General features: G+C 30.7%; 1 protein-coding gene and 2 long non-coding RNA genes across 9 annotated transcripts; all 3 read right to left on the bottom strand.

Annotated features, from left to right (window-relative positions):
• Positions 1-8,202: 8,202 nt before the first annotated feature.
• LOC123895455 lies at positions 8,203-9,545 on the bottom strand. Its single transcript, XR_006804382.1, has 3 exons — positions 9,401-9,545; positions 8,680-8,807; positions 8,203-8,574 (listed from the first exon to the last, which is right to left on the bottom strand). It is a non-coding gene; the product is annotated as an uncharacterized LOC123895455 (long non-coding RNA).
• Positions 9,546-11,201: 1,656 nt separating this feature from the next.
• On the bottom strand, positions 11,202-14,089 carry LOC123895453. 7 transcript variants are annotated; one of them, XR_006804379.1, is made up of 6 exons: positions 13,914-14,089; positions 13,734-13,774; positions 12,881-13,025; positions 12,074-12,163; positions 11,658-11,723; positions 11,202-11,497 (listed from the first exon to the last, which is right to left on the bottom strand). It is a non-coding gene; the product is annotated as an uncharacterized LOC123895453 (long non-coding RNA). The 7 variants fall into 7 exon arrangements; XR_006804378.1 differs by having other exon boundaries at positions 12,881-13,019; XR_006804380.1 differs by lacking the exon at positions 13,734-13,774 and having other exon boundaries at positions 12,881-13,019.
• Positions 14,090-17,275: 3,186 nt separating this feature from the next.
• LOC123896522 (fatty acyl-CoA reductase 3-like) lies at positions 17,276-19,124 on the bottom strand. Its single transcript, XM_045946899.1, has 5 exons — positions 19,046-19,124; positions 18,870-18,973; positions 17,958-18,160; positions 17,657-17,757; positions 17,276-17,295 (listed from the first exon to the last, which is right to left on the bottom strand). Exons 1-5 carry the CDS (start codon positions 19,122-19,124, stop codon positions 17,276-17,278), a joined length of 507 nt encoding a protein of 168 aa, XP_045802855.1.
• Between the last annotated feature and the right edge of the window lie 810 nt (positions 19,125-19,934).

The raw sequence follows: 19,934 nt of genomic DNA, 5'->3' as shown, positions 1-19,934 counted from the left end.
TTAATTTTTTAAAAACCGTGTTTTCATCTTTTTATGTCTCTGCTTCAAAAACTCCATTAATGTGTTCTCTCTAACAAACTCACAAACTTTATTAATGTGTCATTAATCACAATGAAATATTGAATTTTTGAAAATATTCTGTTAAGACTTTATTGCATAGGTTAGTGAATTTATACTTTTTCAAAATTTAGGGCACTCATTTTTCATGCGATTTCATGTTTGTCTGTGATTCAATCGTTAGTAAATGTAATCTTCTAAGTTAAATGTTTACATGAACTGCTAATGTAAATAAGATCATGTACTAATAAAATCAATTTCAAATCGTATGTAAATTGAGTTTATATAACCTTAGTAAACTCAATTCACATAGTTTTCATAAACTCAGTTCACACTTACACTCAATTTAAGGGTGTTCAATTTAGCACATTTGGGATTTAACCAGGTTTTTCTAGTGTGTGATTAGAAAAAATCTAGGTTTTTTTTTTTTTATAAATTGATACGGACATCAACAAACATTCAAACACTCAATTATGTAGAGAAAAATCTTAGTTTTTTTAGTGTGTGATTAGAAAAAAAATCTTAGTGTATGATGAGTGAATTTATACTTTTTCAAAATGCACTCCTTTTTTTCTAGGGGTGAGTATGAATCCGAGACCCGACTCGAAACCGATATAACCGACAACATATTGAAGCATTCGGTCGGGTGCGGGTCGGGTCTCAGGTCAACAAATTGCGAAAAACCGTGCATGAACGGTTGCATACGGGCGGGTGCGGGTCTCTAAAATTCAATCTCTCCATAACCGAAACCGACCGAACAACCATTAGATGCAAATTAATTTTTTTCCTTCTCTCCCTCTCAATCTCATGTACTCTTCTCTTTGTTATTTTTATTCATCTTTGATATAAGATAAAAATGTTATATTTTACAAAACTTATAATTAATAATATGGTGATGAAGAAGGTGGGAAAAATATTCTAATATATATTCTAGATCTATTTTAATTTCTACGTCTCTTCTACTTGATATTTTATTGTGTTTAGATCTACATATTGAAAGAAAGTAACGACATCTAACCCTCTTTGTTTTTTAATTTACTTCGTCTATCTTTTGTTGCATTGTGACGAGGTATTAAATTATTTGAAAATTAGGAATTTTTGGAGAATGGATAAGTATTAGATGTAAACAAAGTTTCGATATAACCCGTAATAACCGATCCGTTCAACCCGCCACCCGTATGACCTGAACCCGAACAAACCGAAGATATAGACGGTCGGAATTGGGTTCAAATTAAATGGTTGCGGTTTTTATCGATTTATAGTGATTTTCGGCCCGAACCCGACCGAAACCGACCGATGCTCAAGCCTACTTTTTTCATGCGATTTCATGTTTGTCTGTGATTTCAATCAATAGTAAATGTAATCTTCTAAGTTAAATGTTTACGTGAACCGCTAATGTAAATAATTATTTACAACAAAAAATGTAATCTTATAAGATCATGTACTAATAAAATAGATTTCAACAATAGTTAAGTTAGGTGAAATAGATAGAAGTTGGATGAAATATATATGCAGGTATAACTTTCAGAAACTTATTCTCTATTATATTTATATCATCTATTTGTGTTGACCCGCACTTTTGTTAGGTTTTATTGGATCAGATTCTTTGTTCCCGAGTTTTTATCTCTCTTATAATTTTCTTATTTTGCTTTTTATTATATATTATTATGAGAATATGGTAGATGATGAGGATTTTTAAATATATCGACACATGTATTTCTAAAAGGTCTTTAATACTTACTATTCTCTTAACTTAGTAAAATATATACTTATATATATGATTTAAAATCAAATAACGCATCACATTTTTTTAATTCATATTATTTCCAGAATTCTAAGCAAATCAAAGTTCATTCTAAAAATAATATACATGAAGTAGGAAGCACACCACAACACACCGACTGAAAAACTAGTATTACTATTTTCATTCATGTGTGTTTGGTTGGATGGAATAAATTGGGTTTTCACATGTCTGATTTTTACACTATCACATGTCACCGCATAGCTTTTTCACATGATGAAGTAACTCGATTTCATGCAAAACGTAACGTGTCATATACAATACCTATACTGTACCACTCATAACAATCTACAGGGACTTAATTAGAGAACATGATCTAAGTCGTAAGTCCTCTTTCTCTTTATCTGAATGATGTTTAGATTCTATCTTATGTTTTGTCCTATTTGTGATTAATCCTTGTTTTTCTTATGTTTAAGGGTATTTTTCTTCTTGTGGTGGTGCATTTGAGGGGTTCTAGTTTATTGGAGTGTGCATTTTTGTTCCTTGCAAGTTTATTTGTCTGTTTTTTTTTTTTTTTTATATAAGTAAAATTTGAATTATAAGGAATACAAGGGGTACTCAACCCTTACAATTCAAGATTAATCACAGGAAATACAATCAAAGCAAGCTAACAAATTATTGCACCATTCTAAGAAAACAACATTAATATTACTACCTCGGCCTATGAACCAAAACCAAAAAATATAAATAATCTAGTTACCTATGGTACTCTTTGTTTGTTTGTTTATATTTCTTACCTTAAGGTTCATTGAATTCTGGTGTAGTGTACATATGGTACTCTTTGTTTGTTCTTTTAAATATTTTTATATTAATATATAATATATTTGTCATTAAAAAAATCATTTTTATTATAAAAAGTAATTAAAAAAGAAGATTACTATAACTCAATCCGTTTTTTTCGTAAACAAAAAAAACAAAAGGCATATATATAAGATACATGAAGAACTACTCCCTCCACATACACCCACTATCCAAGAAAATTTTAAAATTTTTTGAACATAAATTATGGCAAATTTTATGGTACATGTAATAATTCTTAATGTACCAGTACATCAGGTAACTAAATTAATATGTAAATGAATATATTTTAAAGGAAATCATTTTTCTTATCATTAAAATGATTATAGTAACTAAATAATATTATTCATCAAAATTGTCAAAAATATTAAAATTGATATTTTTTGAATTTTTATTCATCATTATAGTCAATATTGAATTTTTTTTCTAAGAAAATATTAGAAAAATTAGTATCATGCTTATAAACAATATATTGTATTTTTTCTTATGATATTATCATTTTTAAAATATAATAATCGGTTAATAGTTTTTTAATTCATAAAAATAATCGTTAATTTATCAATTTACTGACTTGATGTACCGGTACATTCAAATTATTCGAATGTACCGTAGAAGCTCCCTAATATTATATCTCAAATATATTCAATAAGAAATGTACTTACAGTATATAAGATCCAAGAGAGTAATAGATTATTTCCTCCGTTTCCTCCTATCCTTAATATATGAAAAAATTTACTTTTTAGATTAATTAAAACCGATGGAGATTTTAATTAGATACATTAATTAGATTTTAAACAATAAAATTTCTCTTCTTACACTGGAGGGAGTATCAATTTTACAGTATCACATGTCTGCTTTTTTTCACATGATGAAGTAACTCGATCGATTTCATCACCAACTTTATTCAAACCGATGGAGACACATAACCACATAGTATAGTCATTATCACATAAAACAAAAAATAATTATAACACAGCATCATAATGAAGGTGCTGCACTGCACACGAAGAATAATTAATATGAAGGTGCTGCATGCATGCAAAACGTAACGTGGCAAAACTCATAAAATTTTTCATGCACTTAGAGAACACGACCTCCCATTACATGACATTTATATTATGAGAACTGCTAAGTGTCAAACTTTGACACACACCAACAAACACTTGCCCATATATTGATGCCATATAATTAAGACAACGTCTAACATATAATGGTAATGAAGCACAAGTAATAAATAATATTATAATAAATATGAATTTTATAAATTTCACCGTTGTATTAAAAATTTATGTTATATAAATTAGAAGGAAAATGCTAAACAGTGTCTCCGGGGCACTGTTTAAGGAACCAAATATAGTAATATCACATTGAAGTTTGTGCAGTCAACGCCTCGAAAGTGTAAACATTATTATTTTTAATTTTAAAATTTCTTTTTTTGGTTTCCTTAACCAGTGCTCCGGGGGCACCGGTTAGCATGACCCTATAAATTATTCATAATTTTTTTAAAAGAACTTATATGTTATATAGATTATTCATAATTTTTCAAAAAGAAATTGAAAATTATTTGATATGTTATGAAACTCATCAAAATTAACGATATTCAATAAAAAATCATAAACCTAGATTGGGTGCGGTCAAAAGCTTCCAAATCTGTTGAGATTTGCAGGATTCTTTTTATTGAGTCTCTTTTGGTTTTCAAATCTGCTGAGATTTGCAGACTTCTTTGTATTTGGTTTGACCTTTTTCACATCGGCGTTGATGGTTTGGAAGCAGATTGCGAGCTAGCTAGAACTTATCTGCCTAGCTTTCTTTCTACCGTTGTCACATCAATTTTGGGCTCACGGAGATACTTTTTGGGTTCTGATGCACCGATCACTTTTGATTCGAGATTGAGAGTTAAAGTTTCGTGGCATATCTATGAGTTGAGTTTGTGTCTTCTTTGCTGGTCTGGAGGCTGAGGAGTGTCTCTCTGAGAATGAGATTAGATGTAGACTTCTATTAAGTGGTGTCGGTTTTGATTTTCTTCATTGATATTCCGCTTATATACAGCGCCTTTGTTTTTGTAGTCCTGTTTCTCCCGGCTCTGTTCGTCTTGTACATAGACTGATTATTAATAATAGGCTTAAATGCAGTTTTGGCCCCTCAAGTTTCACAATTGCTTGATTTTGGCCCCCCACATTTCAATTGCTTGATTTTAACCCTTTAAGTTTCACAATTGCTTGATTTTAGCCCTCCAAGTTTCAATTGCTTGATTTTGGCCCTCCAAGTTTACCCCCTTTTGTATTTGCTAGCCCCCCGTTGACTTTTTTGACTATAAATTGCTTATGTGACATTTTAAAAAAATTAAAAATATGTTTTAATTAAAAAATAATAATATTTGCTTTTATAAAAATGTATTAAAAATTGTTTTTTTAATAAAAAGTTTAATAATTATTTTTTATTTAAAAAAAAGTTTACAAAGTTTTTAAAAAATAATTCATAAAATGTTTTTTTTACTTTTTTATATAACAAAATTATTTTACAAACTACATATAATAAAATAAAAATTATAATTTAGTTTGTAAAAAACAATTTGTAATTTATTTATTTATTTATTTTTAAATACTTATTTGCAAATTTGGGATTTAACCAAGTTTTCTTGTATACATGTCATTCCGAAATGATCTATTAATCTGCTAATAAGTCGTTTAATTGCAGTTCCACCTATCACGTTATTGTGAAAGACGATGAGGATTTTTGAATATATCGACACATGTATTTCTAAAAGGTCTTTAATACTTACTATTCTCTTAACTTAGTAAAATATATACTTATATATATGATTTAAAATCAAATAACGCATCACATTTTTTTAATTCATATTATTTCCAAAATTCTAAGCAAATCAAAGTTCATTCTAAAAATAATATACATGAAGCAGGAAGCACACCACAACACACCGACTGAAAAACTAGTATTTTCATTCATGTGTGTTTGGTTGGATGGAATAAATTGGGTTTTCACATGTCTGATTTTTACACTATCACATGTCACCGCATAGCTTTTTCACATGATGAAGTAACTCGATTTCATCACCGCATAGTATAGTCATTGATGTCACATTAATTAATACAGCTCATAATGAATTGAAGGTGCTACTGCTGCATGCACTGCAAAAATATTGAAGATGCTGCATTGCATGCAAAACGTAACGTGTCAATTCAATATACAATACCTATACTGTACCACTCATAACAATCTTCAAGCACTTAATTAGAGAACATGACCTACCTTCCCATGACATTTATATCATCAGAACTGCAAAGTGCCAACCGATTTGACACACACAAACAAACACTTGCTCATATATATTGATGCCATATATATATAATTAAGACAACATCTAACATGCATAAACCGTTGAAATTTTATATGGGTTATGCTAACCGGTGTCCCTGGGGCACTGGTTAAGAAAACCAAAAAAGAAAACTTTTAAATTGAAAATAATACATTTTAGACTTTCGAGGTGTTGACTGCACAAAGTTCAATGTCATATTACTATATTTGCTTCCTTAAACAGTGCCCCGGCTGTTTAGCATTTTCCATTATATATATATATATATATATATATATATATATATATATATATATATATATATATATATATATATATATATATCCCCTTAAAATTATAAAAAATAGACAAATTTATTTTTTATTATTTTATTGGCAAATTAGTTTTTAGTGTATTGTTAGAGAGTAGGGGGAATTGTTAGTAATTAGCAAGGTTGTGAAAACCGGACCGATAATCGAACCGGCGAGCTTACCGATTCAAGGTTCAATTGGTTGGACCGGGGTTCAATCGAGTCGGACCGTTTTTAATTAAATATATATTTTTTATTTTTAAATGATGTTTAAAATTATAATAACAAACTAGCCCTTAAGAGAAATGTTACGGTCATGTCATGATGTAGGAGGATTTCTTCTGTATATTATTATTTTAGTTAGATTTAGTTTTATTATATTTTAGGTTGATTTCTTATTTTTATATTCCACCTAGGTTAGTTATTTTTATATTTTAGGAAGATTTGTAATTTTTATTTAGCTAGGTTTGTTGTTTTTATTTTTACAATCTTTTAGGAGATTTGTTAATTTTATTTTTCACTCATATTTAAGCTAAATTATTGTAGCTTTGAAGGCAACCTTTTGATTTAATAAAATTCAGAGATTTTTCTCAAATTTGGTAGATTCCAAATTACTCCTTCTGGTGGATTCCGGAAGTCTAGTGGATTCTAGATTAGTTACTCTTTCTAGTGGATTCCGGAAATCTGGTGGATTCCAGAGCCTTATTTGACAGGTTTGTCACTTGCGAACCTGTGTTTTATTATAGGATTAGCGCTTGCTTTTCCTTCACGCTTCCGTACTGCGTCATGTCACCTCATTTATAACAATCACCCAACATGAGCTATGTTACCTCATTATTTTTAGGGTAGGTTCCATTCTTAAAATTTTTTGAATTAACTAATGAATGCAAACTGTGAACAAAAACTATAATATCATAAGAAAAATAATTGATTATGGTCTGGTACTCTGGTTTTTTTTTGTTTTCAATGAATTGAGGATCGAACCCGGGATCTATAGCGTACTACCCAAATTCCTCACCACTAAACCAAACCGAGTGGCTTGTCTGGTACTCTGGTTGGCAATACGTTAACGAGAGAATATTAAAATTAACAACCGTTAAAGTAGGTTGGGTTTCATTTTTTTTATGATCGAAATTCAAACAAGATGACACACATATGAGGGAATTTCTTTGTGGGATTTTTAGTTTGAACGTTTTATCATTAGGATTTAGGATAATGAGATTTCAACTGCATATGAAATTGGGTTTGGAAAAGATGAATGGTTAGTGATTAATGAGAATGGGTAGAATAAGGAAAGACACATGTGCTGTTTAAAATGAGTGTTATACGTCTCAACAATTAATTTTAATTTAAAGGTCAATAATTGTTCCTTTCATTCTCATATATAAAACTCATTCTCATGCGTTCAATGATTTCCTATGAATCGCTCAAAATACACTTGTTAACATTTTCGCCATTTTATACTTAATGTGAGTATTCATTAATACAATCGCTCAAATATATTGAGATTATATATGTGTGTGTAATTCTTCTGTTTAAGCGAACTTTTGCAAGAGTATTTATCACATATAACATATATGATAAATATTAGTAAAATTTAATTTCTTGTTCGACATTAACGAAATTTATGAAATAATAACTTTTCTTTTACCAAATGAGAATACAAGTTTTATTAATAAAACATATGTAAAATAATAATCACCAATACAAAATATGAGATCACACACATTTATTTTTGGATAAAATCGGTGCAAATAGTGAATCGTTTGATTATACACACATCACTTCAAGGCATACTTGAAGATACCAGGAATATGAATATTCATGAAATAATCTTCCAAATCAATAATTTGGGGACAAAGTAAAACAAATCTATTTCTACACCTCTTTGTTTTGCAGCTAATAGCAACTTTTTTGTATTCATATTATGTCTTATATATATACTCGTTCGCATGTTAAAATGCGTAAAATTTTCAATGATTCCCTATGTGTTCGATCAAAATACACTTGCTAAATTTTCTCCGTTTTATACCTAGTTTGAGTATCCATTAATACAATAAAACATACGTTAACAATAATCACACATTTATTTTTGGATAAAAAAATGGGTGCAAATAGTGAACTGTTTGATCATATACACATCACTTCAAGGCATACTTGAAGATACCGAGAATATGGATATTCATGAAATAATCTTCCCAATCAATGATTTGAGAGTCAAAGTAAAATAAATCCATTTCCACATCTTCTTGTTTTGCGGCCGATAGCAACCTTTGCGTATTCATATCATCAAATCTGTGTACAAAATAAGCATTTGTCTTAGTTAATTAATAAATACATTAAACAAATACTATAGTATTATATTTTAATTTTGATGCTAATTAGAATCAATCAACTTACATGCCATTGAAGAACAAGTAAGGTAGATAAAGATCGACCAGCCGCATAACAATATTAATTTTTCGATTTAGGTCGAGCCACATCCCCTAAAAATATTGGCATAGCAGTTTATTGACCAGCTCTAATACCTGTTATATATGAAAACTTTGTTAGCACGTTACTGTTATGGCATGAATTACATTCACCATTTTTTTAACAACAAAGAAATTGAGTATAATGACTAATCCAACTTAGGAAACATTACTAAAAAGCTTAGTAACCATTAATTCACATAAATATTAATGGTTGGAGAAATTAGGCTGACATGACGCTGTTCCATTAATTTGATTCTTGATTAATTTTAGATCACAACTTTAGCGACAAGGGTGAGCAAGAAACTATAGTTCTTCTAACCCGATAATATTTGGGTTGATTTAAGAGAAAATTGGGTTGACACGAAATTTATGTTAAATATTTTTTTAATGACCTCATTACTACAAAACATAGTTCTTTTACTCGGAAAAATATTTTAGATTTAATAATTAAATTCAATAGATACTTCCTTAATTTAATAAGCAATTTTGTTGAACTCTAAATATAGCAGATTCACAATCCTTTAGCTCTAACAAGAAGATAAAGTTTCTTTTCCACAAAAACTACAAAATCACACAAGTAAACAAACATATTGTATATAATTAAAGCATTACTTAGAAGATGACTCAAAAGAGAGTGAGAAATATACTTTTTTCCAAGGAAGCCAGTAACACCAGTTAATAGAATTGTTTTGCCATGAAGAAAATGTATAATGCTTTTGAATTCCATTGCAAATCGGGGTAGAGAAGTTTTCAAAGGAAAAAGGGAAAAAAGAAACTAGAAAGAAACTGAAAATAGAACACATGATGCTTATTATGCCAACTAGAAGATGATACACTATATGTTTTTATATGCTCATGAGTCATGACAATTGTATGCTATTATTATTATTATTAAGTGATTTTTAGATGAGAAAATAACGAGTCAATTTGAAACTCTTTAAATGGGAGTTTTCTAGTTTTTAAAGGGTTTATGTAGCTGTTTTGGTTAATTGGGCTACGGTGGTTATGCAAATGCATAGAGTCGCTATCAAGCAATAAAATGATAAGTTTATCGTTCTCAATAGGGATTGTGCCAAAATTACTAGTTTCGCTTAGGAATATGGATAAATTAAATGCCTGAAAATAAATGCATAAATGGTATCTTTGTCTTCGCTTTGTTTGTTTAAAAAGGTATCTAGTAAATGCAAGAAATAAATGCATAAATTAAATGACTAAAAATAAATAATGTGTGTGTGACCACACGAGGTGGTTAAGTGTGGTCGGATCCCTCTCTTATTCCTGCTTGATTGCTCTATTATTCCCCTCGATAAGGATTTAGACTGTTGAAAATAGGTTTGAAGCAATATCTGTTCCTATTTTTATTACAAGCTTTTACAGAGCCTAGTTTATTTAGACTGTTACCCTTACTTTATTTAGACACCATTGTCCAAAGCTCCATTTTTTCGTTTAAACTTTGGTCTCATCACCCTGGGGACCCCTAAATTATAAGCAGTCATGTGTGCCTAAAACTAGTCACCTACCCACAGACATACTCTGCAAGGTAGAAATTATCGTTTTTTCCAATCCTATACTAAGACGGCAGATACTGAATTTAATGGTCTCATATAGGCCCTAGTATGTTGTCCTTCGGTCGGGATTACTAGCTTCGTTTCCTATGTGATATCCACTGTCCTTAGATTTTATTCTAATGTGATCAATATTAAAATAACTAAAACCATACAACAAAAGAGTTTGAAATAGAAATAATTGAAATTTATAAATATTATAAATAGTACTACCAAGTATTCGTAAGGGAGTTTCTCGACTCCACCTAACCTAGGAAAAATAAATTACAAAGACATAAAGAAAAGAACTTTATTGGCCTTGGAGTTCCTTGGTCTCCTTGCCTCCTCTTTAGAGTTCTCCTACTCTAGAGTGAATATTCAAAGTATTGAATATTTGGAATGTTTGTGAATGAACACCACTAGAAAACTCGGCTTTAGCGACCGATTTAGAGACCGATTTTCATCAAAATCGGTCTCTAAATCCGCTATCGACCGATTTTGCGACCAGAAAAAATCAGTATCAACGGCCCTGGTCGCTACTCCATTGTGACCAACCCAGCGACCGATTTAGTAGCGACTGAAGTAATGACCGATTATAGAGACCAAAATAGCGACCGAACTTAGAGACTGGGTTAGAGACCGAGTTTACGACGATCTATGCGATGCAATGGCCGACGCTATAGAGACTGATTTAGAGACTAATACCAGCGACTGAGTTAGCCACTGATTATAGCGACTGAATTTGCGACCGACTTGTTTAATTTTAAAAAAAAACCAGTCACTAAATCGGTCACTAATTTTGATTTTTTTTAAAAAAAAAATGTAGTCCCCTATAATATATATAAATATAACTAAACATATTAGTAAATTAAATCCTTATAAAAATCAAGAATCACACAATTGGTAACATAGGAATCGTCAATACAATACAGACAAACATAAATTATATCTATATACAGCTTAGTTTTTTTCATTCTAATACACTAGGTAACTTTATAAGAGACTCCAGCTTATTTTTTTTCATTCTAATACACTTTGTAACTCTATAAGAGACTCCAACACCTCCTAGCTTCCTTTCATCCAGGAGAAAGTTTATCCATTATTGTATCATGTGGTGGAGACACTCCAAACAAGAAGGCTCTTTGACCAAATAAACCAAAAAGTACCTAGTACCTGCAGCAAAACAATTCCAACAAGTACCTGCAAACACTCCTCAGTTATGTAATGAAAACCGCAATATTAAATAGAAGTCATATGATATTGTAGATGAAGAAACCAAGTTATAGCTATCACCATTAAGGAATAATACGTTGAGCATATAATCAGGACAAGAATCTTCTAGTAAACAAAACATATTTACCATGAAATCTTCTAGTAACAAAACATAATCAGGACAAGAATCTTCTTAGCAACCGCTCCATGCTTCCTGCGACATAACATTCACAAGAAAACTCTGTCCTTCAAATTCTAATTCAAACATATAGAAAAAAGAAGGAAAAAAAAACTTGAGCACATCATTCTTTTAAACTATCAATTGCTTCAAATTCTAATTCAGCTATATGCTGCTACAACTGCAACTTTCCATTTAAACTTGGGGATAAGTAAACAGAAAGTGTGTTCTAGTTCAAAATAGAACAAAATTTCAAATACACCAAATCAGTGAATTGAACATACCTTTTCACTAAGCAGAATTCTCCTAGTCAATTTAAAGTACCAACAACAATTAATTAAGTTCTTATCAATCACAATCGTTAAAAATTGAAAGATCATTCTTACAGCTTGTTGAATAGTCTTGAGAAATCCTGGAGAATCACTAACACGTACTCAACTGCTCAGTTGAGGCTGCAACCTCATCAATTGCTGCCTCTGTCAAGAGTGATAAATTGATTGTAAGAACCCAAACAGTTAAGAACCATACAAAAAACAAAGCATCTAGAGTATAAAGCCTCACATTGAATGAAAGTGCAAGTGTTGAAAAACATATAAGTGATGAATGATCCAACAAAAATTACACTTAAAACTGACTCAGACCACATGTGAATAGATCAGATGAGCTAGTGAATTGATTCATTCTTCAAAATCTGCTTGAGTCGATTCGATGAATCAATTCATAGAGAACAAGTTTTTTCCTAACTTCCATGAATCATTTTGAGAATTTTGATGAATCAATAAACAGAAAAAACCACTTGTTATCATTCCAAGGTATTATGTAGTCTAGTGCTATCCAAAAGAAATTTAACGCATTTTCATCAAGTGATATATATTTGAGAGTTTTAAAAAAATTGATAGTAGCATGCATGATTCCAAACACAGCAAAATAGAACACAACCTATTCAATTTAGAAGCAGAATATTCAAACACATGACCTAGAAATTCTCCTCCAATACATTCACATGGGAATGGAATGTTGATTCTAAAATATGAAAAAAGTTATCATTACTGAATATACTATGTCACTATTATAGGTGAATTGTTAACAATTTTTATTGCATAAAGGATGTTATATTTGAGAGTTAAAGGCATGAAAACTTTGATTCTACTATGAAAATAACACAATGCAGAAACATAATGAACAATAGGAACCTATTTTTGAGCTTCATTGAATCAATAGGAACCACATGCTATACATTCTCGCTCCGTATCCACTGCACACGACTTTTCGTTTTCCATCTCTCAAAGACCTTCATGTCAATTATCTTCGTGTTCTGCAACTTCTCTCTTTCTGAAACTATTAACATCCACTTAATTTTTTACTTTTAATTTCATCTATAACACCAAATTGCTGTAATATTTCCGCCCCTTTTATCCAAACTGCGTTTTCTTTTAAAAATAGGAGCAATAGTAATTGTTTGAGTCTTGAGCAAGAACTATAACGGCGGTGGGTCTTGATAATACATGAGACCATGATTTGGGCAACCACAAATTTTCTAATTAAATCTGAAGCAACAAGTTTAAAACTACAAACCCATTTATAGTTGGTTATCTCAATCAAAGAACCATTTTTCTACAAACCCATTTAGAAGGTCATTCATACAATTATATACTTATTTTGATACACAATACAACACCAAATTTGGCCCCTCATAAAGTTTATTCATAATTCTCATTAAAAATAGAACAATCACTTAGACACATTATAACACTAATCAGCCAACGTACTGCCAATATTAAACTTAAATAAAACATAAATTTAAATACCATAAAAAGACAAGGAAACAAAGAAGCTTCATGCTTAAGTGTCTAAAGACTTAAAGTATCTAAATGTTCAAATTCAAATGAAATAGAGGGAAAAAAAATGAAGACAAATATCAAAATAGAAATAAACAAATCAGATGCGTTTTGGGGGTAAAATCAAGTTCAATTCGGTGGAAAAATTACATAAACAGAGATGAGAAAGGGTATATGAAAGCAAAACATGTTGATGGCGGGCGTTTACCGGGATGACGATGTTCTCTGCGACGGCGAAGTAATCTACGACTATGGCGATTACCCATCGCATCAAAAAGAAGAAGAAAGAAGATGAAGATGAAGAAATTAGGGATCATAGAAAAAAGAGATTTTTGCAGAAGATAGTGATGTCAACGTAGAAACCCTAAAGTAGGGTTACTTCTCTCACCTTGATTTGGGAAGGAAACTGAAAGCTGGAAACTCGATTGGATAACAAAACTGGAAGAAACGCTAGCTCGATTTGTGTATGGAGAACGAGAGCTGGAAGTGAAACTGGAACGAATAGGGTTTCTATGTTGCTTTCCTTTCTTGCGGTGGGTTTCAAAGTTTGGGAGGAATTTTCTAAAATATTACGCCTGATTTTTGAATTGACATAAAATAAAAATAAGTGCAATATTTTCACGTTTAAGTTAATCGTATTTTTTTTGTCAAAAAAAAAAGTTAATCGTATTTTAAATTTAGTGATTTATATAAAAAAAAAAAACAGTTGCGTCAGATCGGCTGTCGCTAATAATAATCGGTCTCCAATTCTGTCTCTATAATCACTTAGCGACCGATTTAGCGACCGGATATTTTTTGACTTTGGCGCTCAAAATTTTGGTCTCTAATTCGGTCTCTATAACTACTTAGCGACCGATTTTTTTTAAACTTTCGCACTCGAAATTTGGTCTCTAATTCGGTCTCTATAGCGACCAAATTATTTCGGTCGCTAAATCGGTCACTAAAAGCGAATTTTCTAGTAGTGGAATAATAGTGAAAGAGGAAGGCTCTATTATAGTTTTACAGTTGAGTTTGAGCTTTTTCTATGCACCCATCGTGGTCACGATGGCGTGTATTTTTGCCTCATCGTGGCCACGATGGATCCTATCGTGGTGTGATGGAAGATCTTCTCAGGATTGTTTGCGTATTTTTCAAGTCATTATCGTGCCACGATGACAAGCCATCGTGCCACGATGGTAAAGATTTTATGCAGATTTTCTTCAATTTTATCCATCTTCTCATCGCGCCACGCTGAGACACATCGTGGGTACGATGGTGCGCTGCTTTATTATATTTTTGCCCTTTTTTTGCTGTTTTTCCACTTTTATTGCTTTTGGTCCTTATGTCTTCATTTTTCCTGATATTTGCTTGCTTTTGGTCTTCAATTACTATAAAAACTACACTAATCTACTACAAAAAACATCATATAATTGGCTGTCATCATGTGCCTATATTTTTCTTGTGTTTGTTGGGACTCGAGTAATGTTTCTTGTTTACTTGATTTTTATTAGTGCTTTGAGGTTTTCTCCTTCTTTGTAATCTTGGGAGGTAATTGGTTCCCATTTTATTAATATATTATATTATATTATTTTAACCTCTTTAAAAATAAATGTTTACTCTATTTTTATTTATGTCTTGAAGTTTTCTCATTCTTTGTAATCTTGGGAGGTAATTGGTTTACGCTTTTATTAATATATATTATATTTTAGCCTCTTTAAAAATAAATGTTTGAAAGCTATTATTTCACGATTTCCCTTTGCAGGCTCAATATCCTAATAGGTGGCAGTAGCGGTCTCACACTGATCGAGGTTACTCAGTTCGTGGTGCTAATCAATTTTTGACTTGTCAACTGCTTATTGCTTTTCGCTTGGAGACTCTTACGCTACAGGTTGCCCACAAAAGTAAACATGGTGGCTTGAGACATCATCTCACCAGATGCTCATTTTAGTGTATTTGGTTGCGGCAGTGTTGAATCAGCTCAACACTTATTCATTTCTTGCAGTTTTTTCAGCTCCCTGTGGTCGTTGGTTCGGTCTTGGATTGAATTCTCGTTGGCTGACACTCAGCAGTTATCTGACCATTTTATTCAATTAATTTCTCTTCAGACGGTCTCCGTGCGAGACGATCTTTCATGCAGCTCATTTGGCTTTTAAGTGTGTCGGTTGTGGAATGAAAGAAATCAGAGACTATTCAAAAATTCAGAGTGCTCTCTACCTCAACTGTTGGACAAAATCAAACTTTATTCTTATCGATGGTTGAAGATAATGAACTTTAATCTAGTTTCAAACTACCATAGTTGGTGGTTGAGCCTGTGTATTTGTTTGGAAGTATATTAGTTTTCATATTGTTATTTGTTCTTGACATTGTGTAATCTTTTCGGTACGTCTTGTGCTCAGAAGATTATTCGGTTAATATATATTTATTTTTGCCTTTTAAAAAAATGTTATGATGAACTTATTGCATCCTTTACAACAATTATAGTTTTATCATTTGATTTATTTATTTAATTGCTTCATTCTGTTTTGTCGGATATTATATTTGATTAGTTAGATTCTCATTTGATTTACATAAAATTAATTTTTGCTTCTATTTTATTAATGAAAATACAATGGGTAAGTCTAACCCACAAACATAGGGACTACAAATTAAAGGGACTACATATGGTATGGTATCGACTATCAAAATAATTCAAGGGTCAAGCTATTACCAATAAGATGTTAGTGTGGGAAATTGGTTAAGAAAATCAAAATAAATAAAATTATATTAAAAATAGTGTTTTTATATTTTTAATAGATTAATTACACAAAATTTAATATTAATTTATTTTATTTAATTTTTTAACTAGTATTCCAGAAACGGTGACTAACAATTTTTATAATTTAATTCCGAGTGTCTCTATTCTCTTTTATGAACTACCCCTAAGAAAAAAAATTGATTTGAGTCAATATTTTATTTGAAACAAAATTGATTTGAGTCAATATTATATTTCTCATATTCCACAAACACTACTAGAAAAATCTTAAATACCGACGGACAAAATGTGTCTCTAAAATGCAAATATTCCGTCACTGAGGATGTTAGAGACAGAATTAGAGACAAATTTGATTCTGTCGTTAATTTCCTCGTCTCTAAACTATCAGAGACGGATTTTATATTCCGTCTCTGATTGGAGACCGAATTTATCCGTCACTAACAAATAAAAATTTGTTTCTAAACGTTGAATTCAAAACACAATAAATCCGTCTCTATTGGAGACAGAATTACCCGTCTCTAAATTCAAATAATTTTGTCTATTTACCTATAGAGACAAAACATATTTTCCGTCTCTAATAAGTTATTTTTTCTGTCTATTTAGCAATTAAATACATATACAATTTTTCAAATATTAATTTTTATTTACTTTATGTAATTTATATAATTCTAAAATATGAGAAAATCAATTTTGGATTGACACCAAATATATGTCATTCTTACAAAGTAACAATCAAGTACACCACTACGACGCTAAACAATATCAAACTTAAAGTTGTCCACTACACAAAAATACATATAATTGATTTAACAAAAATACTTCAAAGAAAGCAACTAAAGCTAAACTTCATCACCCATCAACAGCTAATGCTTCAATCTTAGCCTCCTTAGCAGCAACTTTATCTGTAGATACCACGTCAATAGAAATTGAAGGTCATGATTTCAAAGATTCTTTGACAGTGGAAGCTTGAGATTCTAATCCAAATGTGTCCCTTCTAAAATAACATTACATGAACTTCCTCACCACTTGGATGAATCTCCTGATGCATTTATAAGGAAAAAAATTGTTAAGTTCTTGTGAATGTCACAATTTATCCAATTAACACTTTCATTAATTAAAAAGTTTTAATGTAAGACAATTTTTAATGTAGATAACACATGCACCATGAACTGGTACGTGTTGAAAAATGTTTAAAAATCAATAATGACAACAAACTTTATACTCCATTTTGGAAGTAGATGTTAATATTCATCTTATCATTATAACTGAGATAGTGATTTAATAGATATTGAATCAATAAAAATAAGGAAAAATTAAAATGTCAAGTGTTGTGATTTATTACTTCTAAAGAATATAGTAATAGTTGAAACATGGACATATATATGTATATATATACTAACCTGTTGAAACATGGACAACCACCTCTAGTTTAACACATTTTTTGGCAAAGTCCAAAACATTCTTGACTCCTAATGTATTTATATTCAATGCAACATCGTTTCTGCATTTAATATCAATTAATAAAGACTATAGTTATTGCAAAAAAAATTTTTGTTTATTATTAGCCTAATTAATGACTAAAAAATTCATCTTAAAAGTAAATAGGTGAATTGTTCGGGGTCCGAACTCCTGCTTCTATACAACTATTTTGATACTTATTAAAAAAGAAAATTTATCTAGGTCGTCAGTTGCACCATATACCTTTCAACAAATTTAGTTGATGCAGCCAAATTAACAATAATATTTGTTTGATTACAAATATCCTCCTCTAGAATTGATTCCTTCAAATTCAAGTCTTCTTGTGAAATGTCTCCGGGTACTATAGTCACCTTTTCAGAGACAAAGGAGTTGAATTTTATACCTTGATTTTCCTTCAGCAATGTAAACAAGTCTTTTCCTATAATCTGCATAACATACTCAGATTAAACTTATTTTATCTTCTTTTGGTCAAATAGCTATCATAGTACAATCGTTATACTTAACTATCCAAAAAAAAAAAAATTATTATATTGGAGTCAATAAAGTTTGAACCTAGAATATCATGAATACTACTCAAAATCTTTACCGACTAAGGGTCCGCTTGCTTTAGTTTTGTCATAGTTTTTTTTTTTTTTTGACAAACTTGTTGTAGATTTTTTAGAAATTTTTTTTCTTAAAAAAAAATGTCAAAAGGAATCTCTAAATTGTTTTCAAAACAATATTTTTTTTTTTAAGTTTAAATAAAACACCCTAAATCTGATTCCTTCAAGAGAAAACATTAATTATATGTACTTGATTGCATATAAAGCTTAAAAAAATAAAAATGCTAAAGAATTACAGTATCTTCCAACCAGACACAGTTAGGAATCTCTTGCGCTAATTGGGCCAAAGTGTGGACTATATTGTTACACCGCTAATTTAGAGTCATTGTTACAACCAAACTGCAACAAACCTTCCCTGATCTTCTCATCTACAGTTATTACTATTATTATTATCCTTTTTTTTTGTACATGATTTAGGGTATAATTTCTTTAAAGCACACTTAAAAACATCTACATACAAAGAAACAAAGCAAGATCAAAGAAATATTCTTAGATACAAATCATTCTAAACTTGCAAAATACAAACATTCACCTCATCGTTGAAACGTTGGTTTGCAGATTCACAATTCTTAGCTCTCAGAAGAAGATACAGCTTCTTCACATTTGGCTGAACTCTGAGTATCTTTTCCACAAAAACTACAAAATCACACAAGTAAACAAATTAAACCATGACCTATAAGATGACTTAGAAGAGAGTGAGAGAGATACTTTTTCCCAGGAAACCGGTTACACCGGTGACTAGAATTGTTTTGGCATTAAGAAAACATTTGACGCTCTTGGATTCCATTACAAGTAGAAAATTTTCCAAACAAAAAGTATAAAGGAATTGAGAACAGAGAACAAAATGATGTTTGATAGTTATCTGATATTTGTGTGTTATAAAGGACAGAAGAGAACAGAATGCTGTTTGAAAAGGGAAAAAATAAACTAGATGATGATATATATATTTCTTTAAGTTGACATGACAGTGTATACTATATATAATATTATTATTAAGTGATTTTTAGATGAGAAAATTTGATGTAGGGTTAGTCAATATTTTTTTTTTTTTTGTCGAACGGGTTAGTCAATATTTGAAACTCTTTAAAAGGGGAGTTTTATGATTTTAAGAGGGGTTTATTTAGCTTTTTCGGTTAATTAGGCCTATGTGTTTTCTTGTGTTGGTTAGGCCTTGAGTATTGTTTCTTGTTTTCTCCATCTTTGTAATCTTGGGAGGTAATTGGTTTATGCTTTTATTAATATATACTATACTATATTAGCCTCTTTAAAAATAAATGTTTGAAAGTTATTACTTCACTAATTCTCTCTAGAGGCTCAGTATCCTGATAGGTGGAAGTAGCGGTCTCACACTGACTGAGTTGCTCAGTTTGTGGTGTTTATCAATTTTTGACTTGTCAACAGCTTATTGCTTTTCGATTGGAGACTCTTACGCTACAGGTTGTCCACAAAAGTAAACATGGTGGCTCGAGACATCATCTCTCCAGACGCTCATTTTAGTGTATCCGGTTACGGCGGTGTTGAATCAGCTCAACACTTATTCATTTCTTGCAGTTTTTTCGGCTCCCTGTGGTCGTTGGCTCGGTCTTGGATTGGATTC

This window comes from Trifolium pratense, linkage group LG7 (genome assembly GCF_020283565.1).
Source record: "Trifolium pratense cultivar HEN17-A07 linkage group LG7, ARS_RC_1.1, whole genome shotgun sequence".
Lineage (NCBI taxonomy): Eukaryota > Viridiplantae > Streptophyta > Magnoliopsida > Fabales > Fabaceae > Trifolium > Trifolium pratense.
This window is presented reverse-complemented; position numbering and strand designations above follow the sequence as displayed.